This window comes from Sabethes cyaneus, chromosome 3 (assembly GCF_943734655.1).
Source record: "Sabethes cyaneus chromosome 3, idSabCyanKW18_F2, whole genome shotgun sequence".
Taxonomy (NCBI): Eukaryota; Metazoa; Arthropoda; class Insecta; order Diptera; family Culicidae; genus Sabethes; species Sabethes cyaneus.
The window spans coordinates 104,724,512-104,744,863 of NC_071355.1; the positions used below are offsets into that span (position 1 = coordinate 104,724,512).

At 38.0% G+C, this 20,352-nt stretch overlaps 1 protein-coding gene across 2 annotated transcripts in view; it reads left to right on the plus strand.

Annotated features, from left to right (window-relative positions):
* Positions 1-20,352, plus strand: part of LOC128743218 (cadherin-99C-like) — a 65,759-nt gene that overhangs the window by 23,099 nt on the left and 22,308 nt on the right. For both annotated transcript variants that reach the window (XM_053839751.1, XM_053839752.1), the window contains exons 2-3: positions 7,275-7,335; positions 15,518-15,807. In XM_053839751.1, the coding sequence (XP_053695726.1) occupies positions 7,275-7,335; positions 15,518-15,807 (351 nt within the window). The remainder of the gene's footprint in view (positions 1-7,274; positions 7,336-15,517; positions 15,808-20,352) is intronic.

The following is a 20,352-nucleotide window of genomic DNA, read 5'->3' on the forward strand; positions in this document are numbered from 1 at the left end:
TACCAGCAGCATACAAACTTTTACAAAAATCCCAGAACGAAAATAATTCTGCAACAGATAACGAAACAGACGTGGACGAGGTCCTGTGAAATTATTATGAACATGTACGAATAAAAAAACCCTGATAACTTACTAAAACCAGCATATATGTATGTAATTCATCATTGAAATAACCAAAATGCCCGGCCAGACCCGGCCAAAATTTGTTGGCACACTTATGCACTTACTACATTCTATGGCGGTTCAAGCGATGCTAACTTTAGCTGCCAGTAGCTGCTTATTTACGGAAAAAATTAGTTGTAAAAACGGTAAAATTTATGCTTCAAATCCATTTTTAAAGCAAATAAAGCAATATATGATATATATACCTTCTAGAAAGTTACGTATTTTGATAGTATCCAAAAGTTTGTAGAACATGTCGAACCTGTTAGATGAGGTTTTGTGTACAAGAAGTTTAAAAAACTGATTTTAAGGGGGTCACGACAGAAAGTCAACTATATCTCGCAAACCATATGATGCAGATACATAGTATCTTCGGCAAAGTTTAATGAAATTCAAAGTTCTACAACTTTGCTGAACACATGACCATGCTATCTAGTTTCTATAAAAAATTAATTTTTTCAAATTTGTTATCCCCTTAATATATAATTATGTGAAAATGTCATTAGATGCAGAATACTTTTTTATGAAACTTCTCCTAAGACACCTAAGCTCGAAAACGTCAGGAAAAGCGAGAAAAGACTTTTGACCGCCTTTTTCCAGAATGGTCCCACTGTGCACCGTCTCGGTGGGAAGTGATTCGTGTGACTTTGTACCTCGGCTGGGGTTTCCAGTCTCGTGGAGGAACATGTGATGTCGGCGTTGAAACTGGTGGCATGTCTTGTCTAAAGGGCAATCTTTGGAGCGATGGTCTTTGCGAATGCAGTTAAAACTGCCTCCAGCTGCTCGGAACGTTTTTCCGACCTGGAGTTAGACTGGATAGACCTTTTCACAATTCTCCAAAACTTGGCATATGGATTTCACGAAATCGACAGTCTGCTGGTATTTCGGCAGTTTACCTTTCTTCTGCGTTGCTTCCCAAGCCTGTCGCGTGCTGTTGTCGCTGACACGATCAACAAAGCGAACAGATGTTCTGGTGTTCCATTGATCTCTTACTGGAGGTAGCGTAGACTTTCGATGTGAACAGGGCTGTCCTGCACTCAGTGCGCTGATTTTGCTTATTTAACCGTTATGTGTGCGACAGGGTACCCGGGTACCTTTTCAGTTTTAAAATAGTTATAACTCATTCAATTTAAAACATACGTCATTGAAATTTTGCGACATCGTAAAACTCGTTGATCTTAAGTAATTGAGGTTTTTTTGGTGCATATCCATAAAGGGGTTTAGCAATGAGAGTCACTTGAATTTTTTTATTACGTAGGAGGGCGACAAGGGTACCCGGGTACCCATGATTTGCTATCTTCATAACTTTAGTTATGTTGAACCGATTTGGATGAAACCGGTGGCATTTGATTCGTACATTTATCTAGTTTTGATTAGATAAAACGTTTGGCCATCAAATGACAAGTAGTTCCCGGAAATCGGTAATTCCGGAGCAACATCCGGTAAAATGTGGGAAGCCGCATGTTTTGAAAGAATATCAGCTTTCAGTAAACCTATTAGCTTTGAACTTGACACTGTGGACCCATTTTTCATCTAATTATATAAATTGGTGACTTTAGATCGCATTGGCCACTCCAGAATTTGGTTCCTGTAGGGATACAGATGGCGAGTCGGGTGCCTAATCCAATATTAGAATTGGTTTAGCGGATCTTTTAGATGTTTTGAACTGAAATGATCAGTTTAGTACTGATTGATAATTTCGGAACTGGTTCCAAATGTATAACGGATGGTTCTACGTTTTGAACGGTTCTGATAATGCTAAGCATTATCTTGAATCCTGCGGTATCATCTGTGACCCCGTAGAAACCATTTTCGAAATAACCAATCAAAATACATCGAAATGTAAAAAATATCACCTACCGAACTAATTCCAAGAACTTTGATACCCATATTGCTAGGTTTTACCTCCAATCCTGGACTGGCCACCCATGACCCCACAGGAACCTACTCCGGAATGGCCAACCTGATTCATCTCATTATATGAAATAGTACATTGTATGAATTTTTAGAGTTTTTATATCCGCATGACTGATTTTCCTGCAATACAATCATTTCTCTTCCTCACAGCGGACACTCTGTCGGAATTCCGGATTTTCGGGCCCCGTATGTCTTTTAGTGGCCAAATGATTCAAAACTAGATAAATAAACGAATCAAATGACACCTATTTCGTCGAAATCGGTTTAAAATTGTTGATGTTATAACAATATCAATTTTGGGTACCCGGGTACCCTTGTCGCCCTGCTAAAGGTGTTTTTTTTGTCGCACACATAACGGTTAACTGTAACACCTCAGCTAACAAGAAAACATCACTATCGGTCACAGGCTTAGAACTTAACCATATACACCATAGTGTAGTACCACAATGTACCATGTGCCTTCTTTGACCCACATTGACACATTCCCATACAAATTTCAAGTTAAGTTTTCTCGAAAAAGTTCCATAGGCTACACCTACACGAGCAATGCAGTGAAGTTCTGTATCGACAGGACTACACTATGGTGTATATGGTTAAGTTCTAAATCTGTGACCTATAATGATGTTTCCTTGTGAGCTGGCTTATTTCTCTCAGGTTGCTACTAGAAGGCCACTCGTGGTTAGGACGGGTTTGGGGTCGACGCTGCCCGATTCTTTACTTTCAACATCAACTACCGTGACCACTCCTAATTCTGCGCAGCTCCTAATTCTGCGCATTTTTCTTTATATAAGTATTTTTTAACATTGTGCATAACTATGATCATTGCGTTATTTTTTTTATAAATGTCTGTTGAATATTACGTCATTATTCACAAACGGGCCATAATATTTGAGAGCGAAATAATTTAACGTGAAACTGATAGTATTTTATATGGCAGAAAACATCGTCGTTAGCACCAACGCTAAGATTGTCCTTCTAGAAAATTAACAATTTATGATCAAAATTCTTTGCAATCATCAAATTCCCTCCCATGGGTAGGTGGTTTGACGCATACTTCGGCTAACCGACCTAAAAATCTTAGTTCCGCATGTAGAATGTAATATAGTTTAAGTTGGATATATGTGTAGTATGTAGTATTGCATAATTTACCTTTACCTGTAGCTTATGTCTCGTACTGCGGAATGGAGCGAAATTGAACGGATCTGATTTTAAATCAAGTCCGTTCAGGCCTAAGCACCGGGAGGGCTTACTCAGTTCCCTAGATGAAATGCTGGTATGCACAGAAATTTCTCTAGAAAACTGAAACCAAATCCTACCCACCATTCATGAGACCACTCATGACTTTTGACTTACTCATGAAAATTAAAATTTATCGCTAGTTAGAACGAACGAGTGTTCAAAAATGATGTGATGTCTTTATTTGCGTAATCGAGACATTTTCTATGAGATTGCCATAGAATTTGTGGCTGTTATGCGATTATGGACAGCACAGCACTGAAAAATATACACACACGTACATGTATACATGTGTATGCATGTATGAGTGTGCATGGGTGTATAGGTACGAATGAATATATGTTTGAGTGTTCTATGATGAGTCGGAATTTTTTCTTATACTTATGCTGCCAAACTACAATTATTTATGGGCAGTCAGTAGCTGTGTTTCCTGTGTCAGTTTCCTATGTTATTACTATTATTACTAATATTGCTATCGTTGCTGTTACTGTCACCTCTATTGTATTATTTTTGTTTTGGATGTAATTAATTATAATTATTCTTGTTATTTTCTCATTTCCCTCCTTATTAGAGTGATTTGCGTGTCTTGTGACTAACCGCGTTAACGGTATTCAACTAACAATATAAAATTATCACGAATGACGCTGTTTGTCTCCCAAAGACCCTCCTAATGCTGATGAGCTACTGTCGGAGAGTCCATCAAGTCGGACGGTGGCAACTCACCGACGACCTGCTCCTCTCCATTCTTGCTGATGTCGTTGAGGTCGGACTCAGTACAGTGGATCTCTCGAAAAGCTATATAGCCTCGATATGCATTTGTTCTGTCCATTGCACAATCCTGGCAGACTTCAACTGGAATTCCACTTCTAACTAAATCTTTCAGAGCATAGCTCTTCAAGTAAAAACAGTTATTCGATTCTCTGGTTGATTCAAGCGATAGCGAAGGGCTGTCCTCAATATAATATCATTCCCACTTCCTAAAATATGGTCATAGTACATAATATATGGCCATGGTATGAGGATTTTTTTCGATTCAATACCATCCTCACAGAATTATCAACGTCGTTAACATCTTATTAAGTCTTGCTTCAGTGACAGCTTGCACTTAAGACTTAACACGGCATATATACATATCTCCAAGTGAAGTTCTACTTGATCCACCTCATCCTTTCTTAGTTACAGAATCATTTCAATTGACCACGGTCTGAGGAGCATACCGACAAATCGGTTGACTACCGCTACAAATAGGCAATTAATGCCACCGGGAATAATACGAGCGAGTACCAGTCCCCATTATATCGCATCTGCTCTATTTTTCGGAAGTTCAAGTAGTTTTTCGATAGTTCTGAGCGATAATATTGCTCTTGAATAATATTCCGCACAAAATATTCGAAAATTTACGCCAACAGCTACAATACTGCAAAGATGGTAGATAAAGAAGCGGCTGTGGCTTTTAATGAGCATAGGTTGTTGAACAGCGCTGGGTCAATCGTGATGACATGGGTAGTTGGGAGATGAGTAGCGTCCATCCTAGCGAGTAGTTAGTCGGTAGTAGCATAGGTGATGGACAGACATAGAATTCTCGTGATATTACTAACTCGAAAATTGCAATCAACATGTTGATTAAAAAGTTCTTCTTTTCTTTTCTTTTCTTTCTCTGCCTGATCTCTATCGCTTCTTCTCACGGCAACAATGTTGTGAGCGGAGGCAAGAGATCAGCCACAGATGACTGCACTGGTGACAACGATGGAGAGGACGGGATGGAGCCGACTTTGGGCTTAAGTAAGATCGAAGACGAACAAGACGAGGAAACAAACAAAGGAAGGAGAAAACAAGATAAATACAAGCCATCTTATTCTATATTCACCAAGTACACAATTATAACGAGCAGAGTTCTGTCACTCTTCTTCCTCATTAATCCATAATCACCAACGCATTATGGCGCTAGTGTTATCCGCAAGGATTCTTTTAGCATTATCACAACCACCTTATCTCAGCCAGCCCTGGACAGACTTGGCTCTAACTGCCCCATCTCGTGCTGCAAACAGAAACAGCAAATAGAACAGAAAATTCTTTGCAATCATCAAATTATCCAGCATAATTAGAAAGAATAATTAATTTTAGTCATGTTTTAGACAAAAAGAGTTATTGCATGCATTGCTTTCCTTAGAAAAATGCGATGCAATAATGCGCAGATTTAGGCACAGATTTTTTTATTCATGTTCCAAATTCTGCGCAGTAATGTATCCTACAAAGAAATTACGAAAGAATACGCAACCTCACCCAAATGGCTGAGGTATAGGCATGGAAATTCAAGTAGAATCTTTAACTTGCATTGATTGGAATCCTGTGCTGTGTCTCGGGGTCCGAACCTACGAGCGATAATTCATGAAACCTAAAAGTCTTCTATTTTTTTAAATGTCCAACCTCATGGCGCTGTCAGAGAGTGGGGAAGTGGTTTCTATATGAAAACACAATTTTAGTATTAGTCTAAAGGGTAATGTTTAGTATGCAGAAAACCCAAATCAATTCGCCCTTCACGTTATCGAGAATGAAATATTTAAAATGAGGCAATCTAAATGATAACAATATTCCTTTGCCACCCGAACAGCACAAGAAGGCCGGATCATGGATTTAATTATGGTAATGGCTAATGCTGGATTTTTTGGTTTGCTTTCAGCGTATAAAGACATAAACAGCATGGCAGGAGTATTTATTTTCACTTTTTGGGTGCGCAGAATTAGGAGCAAACATGCGCAGAATTAGGAACATGGACAAGAGAGTGCGCAGAATTAGGCACCGTGGATAAGTTTACAAAACAAAAAATATACTCAATTGTTGGTCGACTTATCATTCCCATATTTTTTACCAGATATTATCGACCGTATCACTACACGTTGCTGCTATCCACGTTGTTAATTTAAATCGGGAATACTTAGAATAGCGAAAGAATCATAAAAATGTCTTAACTGCACAGAATATAGTACGTTCACGGAACTGCGTTGGATACGTCGAGGTAAAGATTCTCAAAAGCCGATTATTTGCTTTTTTGAACTTCTAATCCTTCGTCAGTTACACCTTGCTGTAGAATCTGCTGTACTCAGTATAAACGGCCAGTCTTTTCGCTAACGCGTTTAATTGTGTCAATCCAACAGCTGAGCTGGTGATAATCGTCCGCTAAACATGTTACATGAACATGTTGCAAAATTTCAGGTCTCTAGTTCGTTATGTTATCGATTAATAGCTTTTATTAGAATGCCGATGGATCAATAATGACCCCCATTACTAGCAAGGTTAAACTGAGACTCGACGTGCGACGTTCGGTTTTATTCTTGTTCTGTATATCGTAACTACGTCGCACGTGGTGCACAGTGACCGCACATTGATGCGCTATACAGCGCACCACTTACGACCAGGGGTGTGAAAATTATCAAAATTTTGCGGACTAAACATCCATGGATGGCGACAATTTGAAACCAGCCAGCATATCGAAAATAACAGCTAATACTCGTTAAATTATAACTAAAAGGCTGTGTTTAACTGCTTTCTAATTAGTTTCAGTTGTTTTAAAACGAACCAACCTTTAAGTAGGTTCCAGTACCAAAGGTACCAAAACCAATGAGTGGGACATGGACAATGTATGTAGTTTATCAGCCACGCCACCCCTCTGCTTACGACGTACTTGCCAGTTGCCACACTCAGAACAAGAATAAAACCGAATGTCGCACGTCGATTATCACGGTTTTCAACCGCAACAGCATTGGTGAATAACCCGTCGGTTAAACCACTCTATAATAAACTCAACAACAACAACCGCAATAACTAACAGCACACTTCTTTTCTGTCTTGCGTGCAATACCTAATATGGGATGTATCGTCAGAATAGATCAATTATGCTAAGAAAAATTCACTATCTAATTCTTGTACTCTCATACCACATAATCTTTTTCAGATACCAGTTAGGACCGATAATGTCAACATTTAGTTTTGCTATCGTGCTTGCTGCCTGTTTTATTAAAGGTAAGTATATTTCCTTGACTGAGTATGGTAGAAATAATCAGGGTGTCGATTACCTGGAAAATCAGGGAAAACCTGGAAATGTCAGGAAATTTCATTTGAAGTCAGGGATTTTTGACATGAGAAGAAAATGTACTGGAAAAGTTATGGCTTCGCAAGGATAACATAGGTATGTTTCAAGTATCTGGCACCTTGTTATTTTATTTTATAACATGAGATGTAACGTTTGCTGTGGACATATTTGCTGTGGACAGTTGCGAAATTTAAAATTCCATAAATTTGAGCCGTGGTGAATGACCCTCTGGGTTAAAACCACGTTAAAAAAATGCGGTTGGACCAATTTGATCGATTTAGGTTTTAATAGGAAGGGTTCTATATTTTTTGGATTCTTCTATATTGATCCAATATTTAGTTCAAAAGTTGTGTACAAAAATTTGTTTATTTTGTAATAGAAACATAAAATGTCCGTGCTAGACTGATGAATGTTGACGAGCAAAGCGTATATTTTCAGTCTTTACAGGACTATTGTTGCAACATTTTTTCTACTTTATTTGCGGCTAATTTAGCAGGATGCTTTTCTAAACACTTCTATGCTTCAAGAATAACTATAAGTATGGGAGTTGACATTTAGAAAAAGCCCAACCTTTAAAACAAGCAAATTTTGCATCTAGATGATTCCAGACTTCTGGCCCGAAATCGGACTATAACCGGAACGAGGACAAATCAAACTAAACCAAGATCAGCCTTTGAAAATTCGCTATACGACATTTAATCTGAACGGGCGGGAACTCGGACTAGTCAAAACGTTGAAATTCGACTGGAAGCACAGAATCCATAGAATTGCAAACCCGGAGTTGTTTTGAATATTAAAGGTAGGCAAGTAGGTCGAATAAAAGCGGTTTTGTTCCAAATAATAGAATAATAGAGCGTTGCTCAATTCATCGTTGGGTCATTGGGCATCAGGAAATTCAATGTTCCTGAGGCATAATTATTATATAATATATAATTATCTATTATATTATATATAATTTTCGACGGTTTATACCTCGCGACAAAGACGCCCTCCACGGTTAAACAGTCGGCAGCTAAACAACCCACTAGTGGCCGACAACTACGCGCGCGTACTGGATGAAGCTCTGCCTTCCTCTGTGGAGCTAGATGCTTCGACCCTCGAAAACGGATGGAGTATGATACGCTCGGCCGTCAACGAGGCCGCAACCTAGTATTCCATGGTCTACCTACTACTCTTTGATTGGCACCAATCAACTTCTGGATTTCTTTAACGAAAATTTATTATCTGTTCATGATTCCTGCATTCCGTTACGAACCGTTCGTGATTGCAAGGTTTACAATTCTTGGTTTAATGATGGAATTCAGAAAGATACAGTGGGGAGGGATATGGCTTATAAAAACTGGAAAGTAGCACCCGTGGAATGGAAGAATCGGAAAAAGGATGTTCATAAGCAGTTCAGGAATAGAGCAAACGCGCTTATTTGTAGAGCAAAAATTGAGCGTATTAGTGCGAATCTTGCTTCCATCGAGTCACCAGCTCAGTTTTGGAGGAAACTGAAGCAGCTTGCTGTTGGGAAGTCGGTACATGGTGAAGAGTACCCATTTGATCCAGATTTGGTAAATGCCGATTTCGCAAGCCATTTTACTAGTGACTGAGATAATAGTCATGTACATTCGCATGTTTCGTTTGAAGAAGGATTCCGGATTCCATGCTATAAGTACATATGAAGTAGTAAATACTTTTTACGACGTAAAGTCGAATGCTGCTGGTACGGACCATTTATAATAATCGAAATATCTGCTTTTAGTGACGCTTGGAAATGCGCAAAGATCATCCCGCTACGTAAGAAGAAACACCTTAATTTAATCGACAATTTTCGTTCAATTAGTCTACTATGTGTATTGTCGAAAGCTTTGAAAAGCTGTTAAAAATGCAAATTAACTCCTTTCTTTTTTCTGCGCAACTTATTTCCGAGTATCAAGCTGGATTCCGACAAGAGCAAGGAGTTAAAACCGCATTGCTAAGGGTATATGACGCTATTGCTGTTGCGGTGGACAAGAAAGACAAGGCTGTTCTTCTGCTGATAGATTTTAGCAAGGCCTTTGACACAATCTCTCATCATCGTCTATGCGATAAATTTCGAACTCGTTTTTTCTTTGAACCGTCAGCTGTTTGCCTAGTTCAATCGATGGAGCTATGTCTGGATCTGTAGTGGTTACTCCTGGCATTCCTCAAGGATCCGTTCTTGGTCCTTCGCTTTTTTCCCTGTATATCGACGATCTTCCGGGAGTGCTTAGATATTGTCGTATACAGATATTTGCTGATGATGTCCAACTGTACTGCATCCATCCCGAGTCCTCCACAGCTGTTACTGAACTAAATGGTGATCTACAACGCGTCTCTCGGGCATCTAGAAACTCGTTGAGTATCAACCGTATGAAGACAAAAGCCATGCTGTTTGGAACACGTCAGCAGATAGACTCAACGTAAATGTCATTCTCGTTCGAAGCAGAACAAATCGAATTCACCGATCATGCGAAAAATTTGGGTATCATCTTCCAAAGCAACCTGCGTTGGGACAAAGCAGTATCGTATCAGTGTTGAAAAATTTATGCTGTACTTCGTACTCTGAGAGCTACCACGTCTGATCTTCCACAGTATATCAAACTCAGATTATTCAAAACGTTGATACTACCCCAATTTATTTCTGGGGATGTCATACATTTTAGCATGCATACATTTTAGCGTTCGGCTATGATGTCGAAACTGGAGGTAGCTCTTAATGATTACGCCCACTATATATAACCTAAAACGTTACACGTCAGTTCATCATCTTCAGAAGCACCTGCTCGGGTGCACTTTTCGCAGATTTTATGAGCTGAGGGCGTGCCTCTATCTACATAGGATAGTCCAACGACAGGCTCCATCATACCTCTACGACAAACTGACAGCCTTAAAAGGACATCGAGCGCGGAGTTTTATGGTTCCTACATACCGGACTACATTGTATGGCAACACTTTCTTCGTGAGAGGTGTGGTATTTTGGAAGGAGCAATCAGCTGTATTAAATTATTTTGAAAGTTTGTAGATATATGAGAAGTGACTAGTTGCTAGAACTATTAAAATGCATAATATTAGAAAATAGTTTTATCTGCTAATGACCAAAAAAGACTTGTCTTACGTCGTGTATTAAATAAACAAAGAAACCACGGTGCTAGGAGTGGAACCCTGGAGTGCACGAGATGATTGGTTTGACGGGGAATGAAAATAAGCGATAGAGACACATTTCAGCGTTACGGGACACTATCCCTTCTTCGTATATCAGCTCCTACTTCACCAAATGCCTGATATTCAACTGCAAAACAAAGTCCCCTTTGTCATCCGTTTTGCAACACTGGAATGTATCTAGAGAGGAAAAAAGAGCTTGGAAAAACTTTCTAAGCATATCCACGAGAGAGAATTTGGTCAAGTATCGATGAGCGCGGAATGAGTTGCCCACGATCCTGAGGAGGAAGAAGCGCCAGAAGGAGTACAGAGATCGTGAGGAGCTGGAACAACTATTCCGGGTTAATAACAGGCACAAGTTTTACGAGAAAATCGTGAGGGCTACACATCTAAATCTGACATGTGTAGGGACGAGGGAGAGTATCTAATCACAAACGAGCGCGAGGTGGTCGACAGGTGGAAGCAGTATTTCGATAGGCAGCTCAACGATGATATAGCAGCAGGAGACGCAATGCAAGTTAACCTCGGAATGCCTACAAACGACAACAGCGTACCGGCTCCCGATCTCGAAAATATTCGGAGAGAAATTCGTCAGCTGAAGAATAATAGAGCCGCCGGAAAGGACTGACTCCCGGAATAGCTCTACAAAAAGGGCCTAGAACCGCAAGCAACGGCACTTCATTGGATAATTTCTAGGATTTGGAAGGAGGAGAAGCTACCGGAGGAGAATTCTGCAGAAATGTCGAGAGCGCCCACGCATCATATTTTCGTGCATTTCAGAGCAGCATACGATACAATAGAGGTTTTCCGTCAAAAATTTTTTTTTCATTAAATGTTCGGTTTTGACTCTTAGAAATGATACCCATATAAAACTTTCTTTGATAAAGCCTCTAACTACTGTGAAAATGAAAAAATAAAATACGTATATTTCAACCCGTCACTTCTCGGATGTATTACATGCCTTTTTATACCAGTGTCCTTTATTTTCACCACTTCGAAACCATTTGTGCCACTCTTTACTCTTGTGGCAAGCAACACACGAAACGAAAAAGAAGGTAATCATTAGCTTTTCATTCGTTTTGTTCTTTTCACTCAACCGCTGATACACATGTGTCAAAATCTGTTGTGCAATGCTGCCAGAAAAACTAAAAATTTTGATAAACAGTGCTGCCGAAACCAATTTTTTAAAACTCAACATTCGTGATTTGGTGAAAAGAAATTCAACATTCTTGCAATTTGCATTGTTTAAAAAATCGTAGTAAATTCTAGAGTCACCGAAGAAACTATATTTTTGCACCATTGTCACTCGTATTGGGAGTACTTTCGGGAAAAAATAAGAAAAGGAGGGGTATGATCTGACGGAAAACCTCTATTGAACGAGAACAGCAATAGCAGATAATGCACGAGTACGGTTTTCCGGACAAACTGACGCGGCTGATCAAAGCTACTCTAGAGCGAGCGATGTGCTACGTACGCGTTTCGGGAACACTCTCGAGTCCTTTCGAATCGCGCAGAGGGTTACGGCAAGGGGATGGACTGTCCTGTATGTTATTCAATATCGTTATTGAAAATGTGATCCGGCGAGCGGGCATCGAACTATTTTGGACTATTTTTGGCGGAGTACAAACGGAAAGCGGGCAGTGGCGGAGACGTATGAATCACGAGCTACAGGCATTGCATGGAGAGATTCCCATCGTACACCTGGCGAAAGTTGGGAGATTACGACTGTGCAGTGAAATCCGATCTCTTCAAGAAACCCACCGGCACCAGGAATAGAGGGGCCCAACGACTTGGCGACGAGTAGCCCAGGACCGAGTACAATGGAGAGTAATTCTTGATATGGCAAGAGCCACCTCGGCTCTCCGCTGCTAAAGTAAGTAAGTGAGTAAGGCATAATTATTAACCTAAATTTGATAACAAATCGAAATTATTAATCAAACAAATCGGGCTTGGTATCAGTTAATTTCTTCAAATTGGGTTCTAAAATAAAGATAACTTTTATGCTCACTGCTTTGCATAGTTAAATGTTTGAAGCGGATTTCATTGTCTTGTGATTTCAAAAACAAAATGGCTCATATCACCACCCTTTGGCAATTGAATATACAATTTTGACGGCAAACTCCTTTAACTTTTTTTTCAAAGAGATATCTCGCAATTTTTATTTAGTTCAATTCTTTAATTTCGATGTGCGTTGATTGAATTAAAAAGAAAAATGGATTTGAAAAAAAGAAATAACGAGATATTTTGCATCGGGATTTTTTCGAAATACGCCTGGAAAAACCTGGAAAAGTCAGGAAATTTTATTTTCGCTGGAGAATCGATACACTGATAAATAAAACTCAAATTGTTGCTTTGGTGGTGTTCTTATACTACTTACTATTTATCTGTAAATCTTTAAGGACGGCTGGTTTTAAATAATTTTTGAGAAATTCGTTATTATGAAGCAACTACTGTTCCTAGAATGTATTCAATTATGGAATATGAAGTGCAACTATTATGCTTACATTCCTCATCTTCTGCACTTTGTAGATCTAGTGAATGATTTTTGTTAGTATTTTAGTGAAAATATTTCCCCTACACAGTTGTGTGGGCTATTCCTTGAAGGGATAACTGACTGCTTATGGATATAATCGTTATACTTTTAAAAGTGTGATATTTATTGTAAAAGCCAGACATTCTGAATCTACTGAAATAATAAATTGTTTTTGCCTTTCTACTATATAAATATATAGTATAAAGGTATAGAAATCACTTGGAAAACCGGAAATGGAAAGAAGGTCCTGCGGGCCGAATGTCATATACTATTCGACTCAGTTTTGAAAACTGAGCATTTTCTGTGTGTGTATGTATGTATGTGTGTGTGTGTATGTAACGCTTTCAATCTCACTCACTTTTCTCGGAGATGGCTGGACCGATTTTAATGTTCTTAGTGTCAAATGAAAGGTCTAGGTGTCCCATAGGTCGCTATTGAATTTCATTTTGATCGGACTTTTAGTGCAAAAGTTATGTATAAAAATACGAAAAATATGGAACTTGATTATCTCATAGGTCCCTTAACCGATTTGAACAAAATTGGTTGCATATGAAAGAGGAGCCTTGCAAACCCTTAACTTTCAAATTTCATAACGATTGGATTTGTAGTTTGAAAGTTATATAAAGAAATGTGAAAAAATAGAATTTAAAACATATTTTTGTAACATATAAACATTAATTCAATGTAAAACATCACGTATTTTATTATTATTTGAAAATTACTGCTGAGATCTATTAAACGAAACCGAGTTATTTAAAATCGGACGATTCATTCAAAAGTTATTCAAACTTTAACACTTAAGCACCGTATATTAAACCGTTAAAACGTGTGAAATCAAAATATCAATCAAATGTTGATTGTATTCAATGTGTGTGATGTATGTGTGTATATATGTATGTATGTATGTATGTATGTGTGTATGTGATGACAATTTGCAGTTTTTAAATTTGCATTGAAATTCAAGAGAAGTGAGAAATATGCCAATTATCTGAAGTTTTTCAAGCCTCTTAGTGGAATACGAACTCTGAATTTAAGGAAAAGATAAAACTCTTACCGACTATTTATTCGCGACAGATACGTACATATGCGCTTTGAAATAAGACACTGATGAAGCCTGCACGTCGTAGGCGAACTACGTATCTGTTGCAAATAAATATTAAATAGTGGGATTCAATCGAAAAGTTTTTCATTTCTTTGATTTCAGATTTCAATTGTCATTTTCTTCACTTGTTGTTACTCACAATTGTACAAGAAAAGCAAAAAGCGAAGAAAAGCAGTTAATTTAAGCATGTAGGTATAGTGGTGTACAGGATTAAAAATACTAGTGAGTTGATTTTTCCAAATAAATTTATACAAATTTCAAACAAACTTTGCGCATCAATAGATGCTCTTTTCAGTCAATAAATACTAGAGCTTAGAAATGTTATATGAAAAATTGGAAGTACACGTTGCACGGTAGTAATTTTGTAAGATTTCTTTTCGTTAGTGACATTTTAAATGACAGATGTCTTATGTCATGTATCATGTTTTAATAAATAAATCAAAAATGACAAGCACTCGAAATCATATCGATCATATTTCCCATTCTCAAGCATGTTTGTGGCGCAGCTTTTGCACTATTTTTCGACCTCGTCTTGTTTTCCTAACCCTCTAACATTGTAAAAACGATGCGATCAAGCTAATGACTATCTTTACATGAAAGTACATTCAAAAGAAGCTTAAGTTTTGATTTCAATGCAAAAATAATTATCTGAAGAAGCGCCAGCTAAGAAAAAGTTCAATTTCTCTTTTTCATATCTAATGCTCTATTCAGTTTTTTTGATTCAGATATATTGCACAATTGAAGCCAAGCAAACTAATAGTAAAATTTTGAGATTAATAATTTTGTTGTCGATATCCTTTTTCTTCAAAAGTGAAGTATATAATACTTTTTCTGAACTCTTGTTTTTCAAAGATGCTAATTTTGGTATTAACATCAAAATATAAAAAATCTGCTATGAACACATATTTCATATTGTCAATTCAAAACAAATTTCGCATGTGGCTCTGAAACCCGAAAGTTAAGGCCGACCGATTATAAAACTAAATAATCAAGTAACATAAATGACGCATACAAGTATGTACGCACCCAAGGAAAGAAAATATAATTATTCTACGCAATACGTTGTGAATTTTACTGGTAAATAAGGATTTTGAGGAATATGGAACGGATATTTAAAAATATAGTCAAGTTAATTATAGATGTTCCTGAGAAATTAAATAATGATTATTGTGGCAGTAGAAAGGCTAGGTCACGCCGTTAGGTGGAATAATTCGGGTTTATTATTATATATTGTTCCTAATCGTACTTTACTTGAGCTTATTTTGCAGATTCCTAATAATATGATTTAGTATAGTCTTTTTACTTTTTTCAGTTCAAATGCTTCTTATAGATTCTAGGTGCTATCTAGCAGAAGGGGGATCAGCGGAGAACTTTTTAGTTAGTGAAAATGCTACAGTTGGGTCTTTTTTGGGGACATTAAGCATCAATGGTGACCCGAAAACTGACATCACTCTATCCTTACGTGAAAAAAACTCGCCGGTGATGATATCATCGAACTCAAAAAACCTTATACTAAATCAACGTTTAGATAAGGAGGGCTTGGAAGGTCCTTCGTCAGTATACGTAAATGTGATATGCGACAGAAAAAATAGTAATGACCCGGTGAGTAAGAATATATTTTGCAATCTAATAATCTGTGTTCATTATATATTTGGAGGGAGAAGCAATTGTAAATGGTCACTTGAAGCAAATCCGGCTATACACAAGTCAGCTTCAACCTGACCCAGCCATTTAGCATGTTGAGCCCCTCAATTCCTAGTTTTCTCCCGACTTTCGCCATGTGTATATAATTTGAATCCCTATTCAAGTAGTGCTGCAGCCTGCCCTCCGTGTGTAATCCGATAGAAATAATACGTTGCATTCAAATACGCCAAGCACGTACACCTTTCGTACGCCACAATCTCCAATCCGCAATGGATTACCGGTCTGATTAGCGTTTTCAAGGATACAAAGTTCACTGTTCTTTGCATGTCATATATTATCGTGAGGATCTAACAAGTGATACGTAAATCAGGTAAAAATCATCGCGACTCTAGTTTGAAAAACATCAGAAAACGGCTTCACTTCATATTGTACCTTGCAACAATTTTACGAGTCCTACGCAAATTCGTTTTTTAATAATAATTATCCTGTCCTTACTAAACTATCATCTTTTATCGACTGGTAATTTACTCAATGAAATTTCTTTCGGCTTTGCAGTATTAAAAAGCAGAAAAAACGGTGTTTTTCTCTTTCACCAACGTTTCGAATAATTTGTATTCTTTATCAAGGCTCGAGAATGAACCATTTCTTATCGTGGCACTTTTTCGAAGAGTTCGAAGTTTTAGTTTGAAGTGTGTTTGAAAATTATTCTGGTAATATGTATATGTGTATGTATATGATAATACAGTGACCGTGCAATGATGAACCACTTGACAAAGAAATGGTCCATTCTCGAGCCTTGATAAAGAATACAAATTATTCGAAACGTGGGTGAAAGAGAAAAACACCGTTTTTTCTGCTTTTTAATAATGCACAGCCGAAAGAAATTCCATTGTACTTACTAAATACATTGAAAATATGCTTGTCAAGCAAGAAGGACGCTCAGTGCACTATGATTCAGAAAGCCAAATTAGGTGGAAAAAATTGTTTACTCAGTAGTCGTTGATTTTAGACTATTTACGTCTTAGCAACAAAATCTTGATTTAGGATGCCGCTTTTTTGGCATGAGCTATTTTAGGGTGACCCTTAAATTAACCAAGATCCAGGAATTATCTTCAAAACGAAACAAGATAGAGCGATATTTACTTCAACAATTTTATAGCTTGAAGTATTTTGAGTAATATTGCAGAAGACGAAATCCTTCTATCTCGAACCGTTTCCATATTAGAGCGATTTTCCTGAGTCAAGTTAGGGTGGCCCTGCTACTTTGCGATTTTTCTCCATAACTTTTTTATTTTGCATTTCTCGCAAAACACTTCTTCAGATGACTTTTGAGGCTCAATAAGACGCAACTTTTGGTGAAAAAAGAAATTGGCTATCTACTTTACTTCTACACTTATATTAAATTTTATTTATGATAAAAATAGGCCGTTTTCAAATGTTAGTATCTCAGAAAGGTGCAAGCAGAATTAAAATCGGTTGATTGCGTTTGAAAGATCGTGATGTTTTGTGCATAATATCAAAAAATTGGAGAGTGGATTTTTGTCTATCTCAAATAAATCAACTTTGAATATGTGTGGTTTTAACATATTTAAGTATATAAAAGTAAACGAGTTGCGCCATAACTCCCGAAGGCCTTGACTGTTCTTGATTAAACTTAGCGTACATGTTTCTTGACATAAGTAAATCAGCACAGGAGGTTGACAAAAGCGGGGTGGTCGCTAAAAAGGGGAGGGGGAGGTACAAATAAGTAAAAGTGGCTGTAATCATCTTGCATTTAACCCGTTATAAGTTGTGTGAGTGGTCCAAATCTAAAAGAGAATGTATAAACTTAACCTCATGTTTGTTGACTTAAACTTCATAATGAGGTTAGACATTAAAAACGGTAGACTATCCAATAAACAGAGGGAATGGTAGACAAAGTAATGGAATCATATGTGTTTCAAAGTATCATGGAGTGGAACTACCGAATGAGAAGTTTAAATAGTTTTCTACCCGCGACGGGGATTTCCGCGATTCGCACCTCCCCTTTCATCAGGGGCCACCATTTTTCTGTCTTTCAGCCACTTGTACATCCGTTTTCGATAAGATTGAAAATTTTAGGCGAGCGAGTGTGAAAAGCATAGCATCCAAAGCTTACTCCACTGACGCAAGCCTACGCCAAACAACTGCTGGTACTGTGTGCATACATTCTGCTACCTACACACTCGCGAGTGTACAGCCTCATATCAACTTTCTACACATCCCGCCCGCGAATCCAAAGCTCACGAGCTGCCCATAGGTCGTGAGCACGAGCGGCACACTTGGATGTATGGATACGGACTTTACTTTTCTTCTTCATTTTACACCCTCGCTTACACACGCCGGTAAGTGTGCGGGCCAATGAGAGCGATGATAGGTATCAACTGCTGGGTTGCAATGACGAGCGTAAGCAACGAACGTGGCTGATAACTAAATAGCAAAGCATTGCAAAGCCTAGGTGGTACATTCCGTTATCGAAACTTGACCTTCTGTTTTTTTATACCACAGACTTTGCAGCCAGCTGTTACAGTGCAGGATAATTGCAGGGCCAGTTGCTACGATCCTATTGACTCTAACAGGCTCTCCCAGTCGGGTTTCGAACATATGACGACTGGCTTATTAGACCAGCATCATATCTCGAGGCCAACTGGGAGGTGATAACTAAATACACTATGGCAAAAACTTGTCGCAGTGTATAAGAATATCAGAAAATAAATCCGAAAGAAATGCTCATGCATATGTGTTCGTTAGAAGAAAATCGTGAGACAAAATTGGACCACACGAATGCGGGCTTCACAACACTACGTTTCGGTTTGCAAATTGTCATAATACAAAAAACAAAGCTTTTTTCCTTATTTAGACATATCTACCCCTCCCCTTGATTAGCTCTCCTCGGTCAGCGACCCTTTTATCTACAGCAACTTGTACGTCTCTCCGAAGATAATGAAAGAGACACAAAGCCTTCCTTATATTGTTCTACTTCCGTAGTTGTGACCCTCCCATCTTTTCACACGCTCTTCATCTTATCTCCCAGCCACTTGTACAACTTCTAACAGACCAAATGCAAGATATTATTATTATTATTATTCTATATTTGAGAGGTTTTCAGCCTGTGGCTGGTTCGCCCCTTAATGCAAGATGATCGCAGCCACTTTTACTTATTTGGACCTCCCCCCCCCCTTTTTAGCGACCACCTTTTTGTCAACCCCTTGCGCTGATTCACTTGTATCAAGAGACATGTACGCCAAGTTTGCTGAAGAACAGTCAAGGCGTTCCGTAGTTATGGCGCAACTCGTTTACTTTTATATACTTAAATATGTTAAAACCACACATATTAAAAGTTGATTTATTTGAGATAGACAAAAATCCACTCTCTTATTTTTTGATATTATACACAAAAAATCACGATCTTTCAAACGTAATTAGCCGATTTTAATTCTGCTTGCACCTTTCTGAGACACTAACATTTGAAAACGGCCTATTTTTATCATAAAATTTAATATAAGTGTAGAAGTAAAGTAGACAGCCAATTTCTTTTTTCACGAAAAGTTGCGTCTTATTGAGCCTCAAAAGTCATCTGAGTGAGCAAAAGTGTTTTGCGAGAAATGCAAAATAAAAAAGTTATGGAGAAAAATCGCAAAATAGCAGGGTCACCCTAACTTGACTCAGGAAAATCGCTCTAATATGGAAACGGTTCGAGATAGAAGGATTTCGTCTTCTGCAATATTACTCAAAATACTTCAAGCTTTAAAATTGTTGAAGTAAATATCGTTCTATCTTGTTTCGTTTTGAAGATAATTTCTGGATCTTGGTTAATGTAAGGGTCACCCTAAAATAGCTCATGCCAAAAAAGCGGCATCCTAAAGTAAGATTTTGTTGCTAAGACGTAGTCTAAAATCAACGACTACTGAGTAAACAATTTTTTCCACTTAATTTGGCTTTCTGGACCACAGTGCAGTGGTTGGAAACCTTAAAAACCTGGCCAAAACCTCCAAAATCGGAAGTTATTATTTATGGCATATTGTGATATAATTACACGTAGAATAAGTCATTTTATCAGATCCTGTAATATCAACTATCGACAATGTAGATTTGTGATTTGGCGTACTGTCAAACGTCGGTGTATGAGAGACTCTTTGCTAGTGCGGCTTGCATACGTTTTGTGTCTCTTGGCAATAACGCATGTAGTTCGTTACCGCATTATCAAATAACAATCAACCAAAATGGATAACGTTTCTGAAGGTATGTACACTCAAGTACTTTTTTACACGGTTTAGTTTTTTGAGTATTAAGAACAGGGTAACTTAGAGACCTTTCATTTATTTCTCAATACACTTGGGAGTAGCTCGACATTCCTCACGTAGATTGTAAATAGTTGCTTAGCTGCACCGTTTTCGAGTAATCGAAAAAAACAAACCGTGTAAAAAAAGACTTGAGTGTACTTCATTAGCGTTATATGCGAATTCAGTTTTTTTGTAATATATA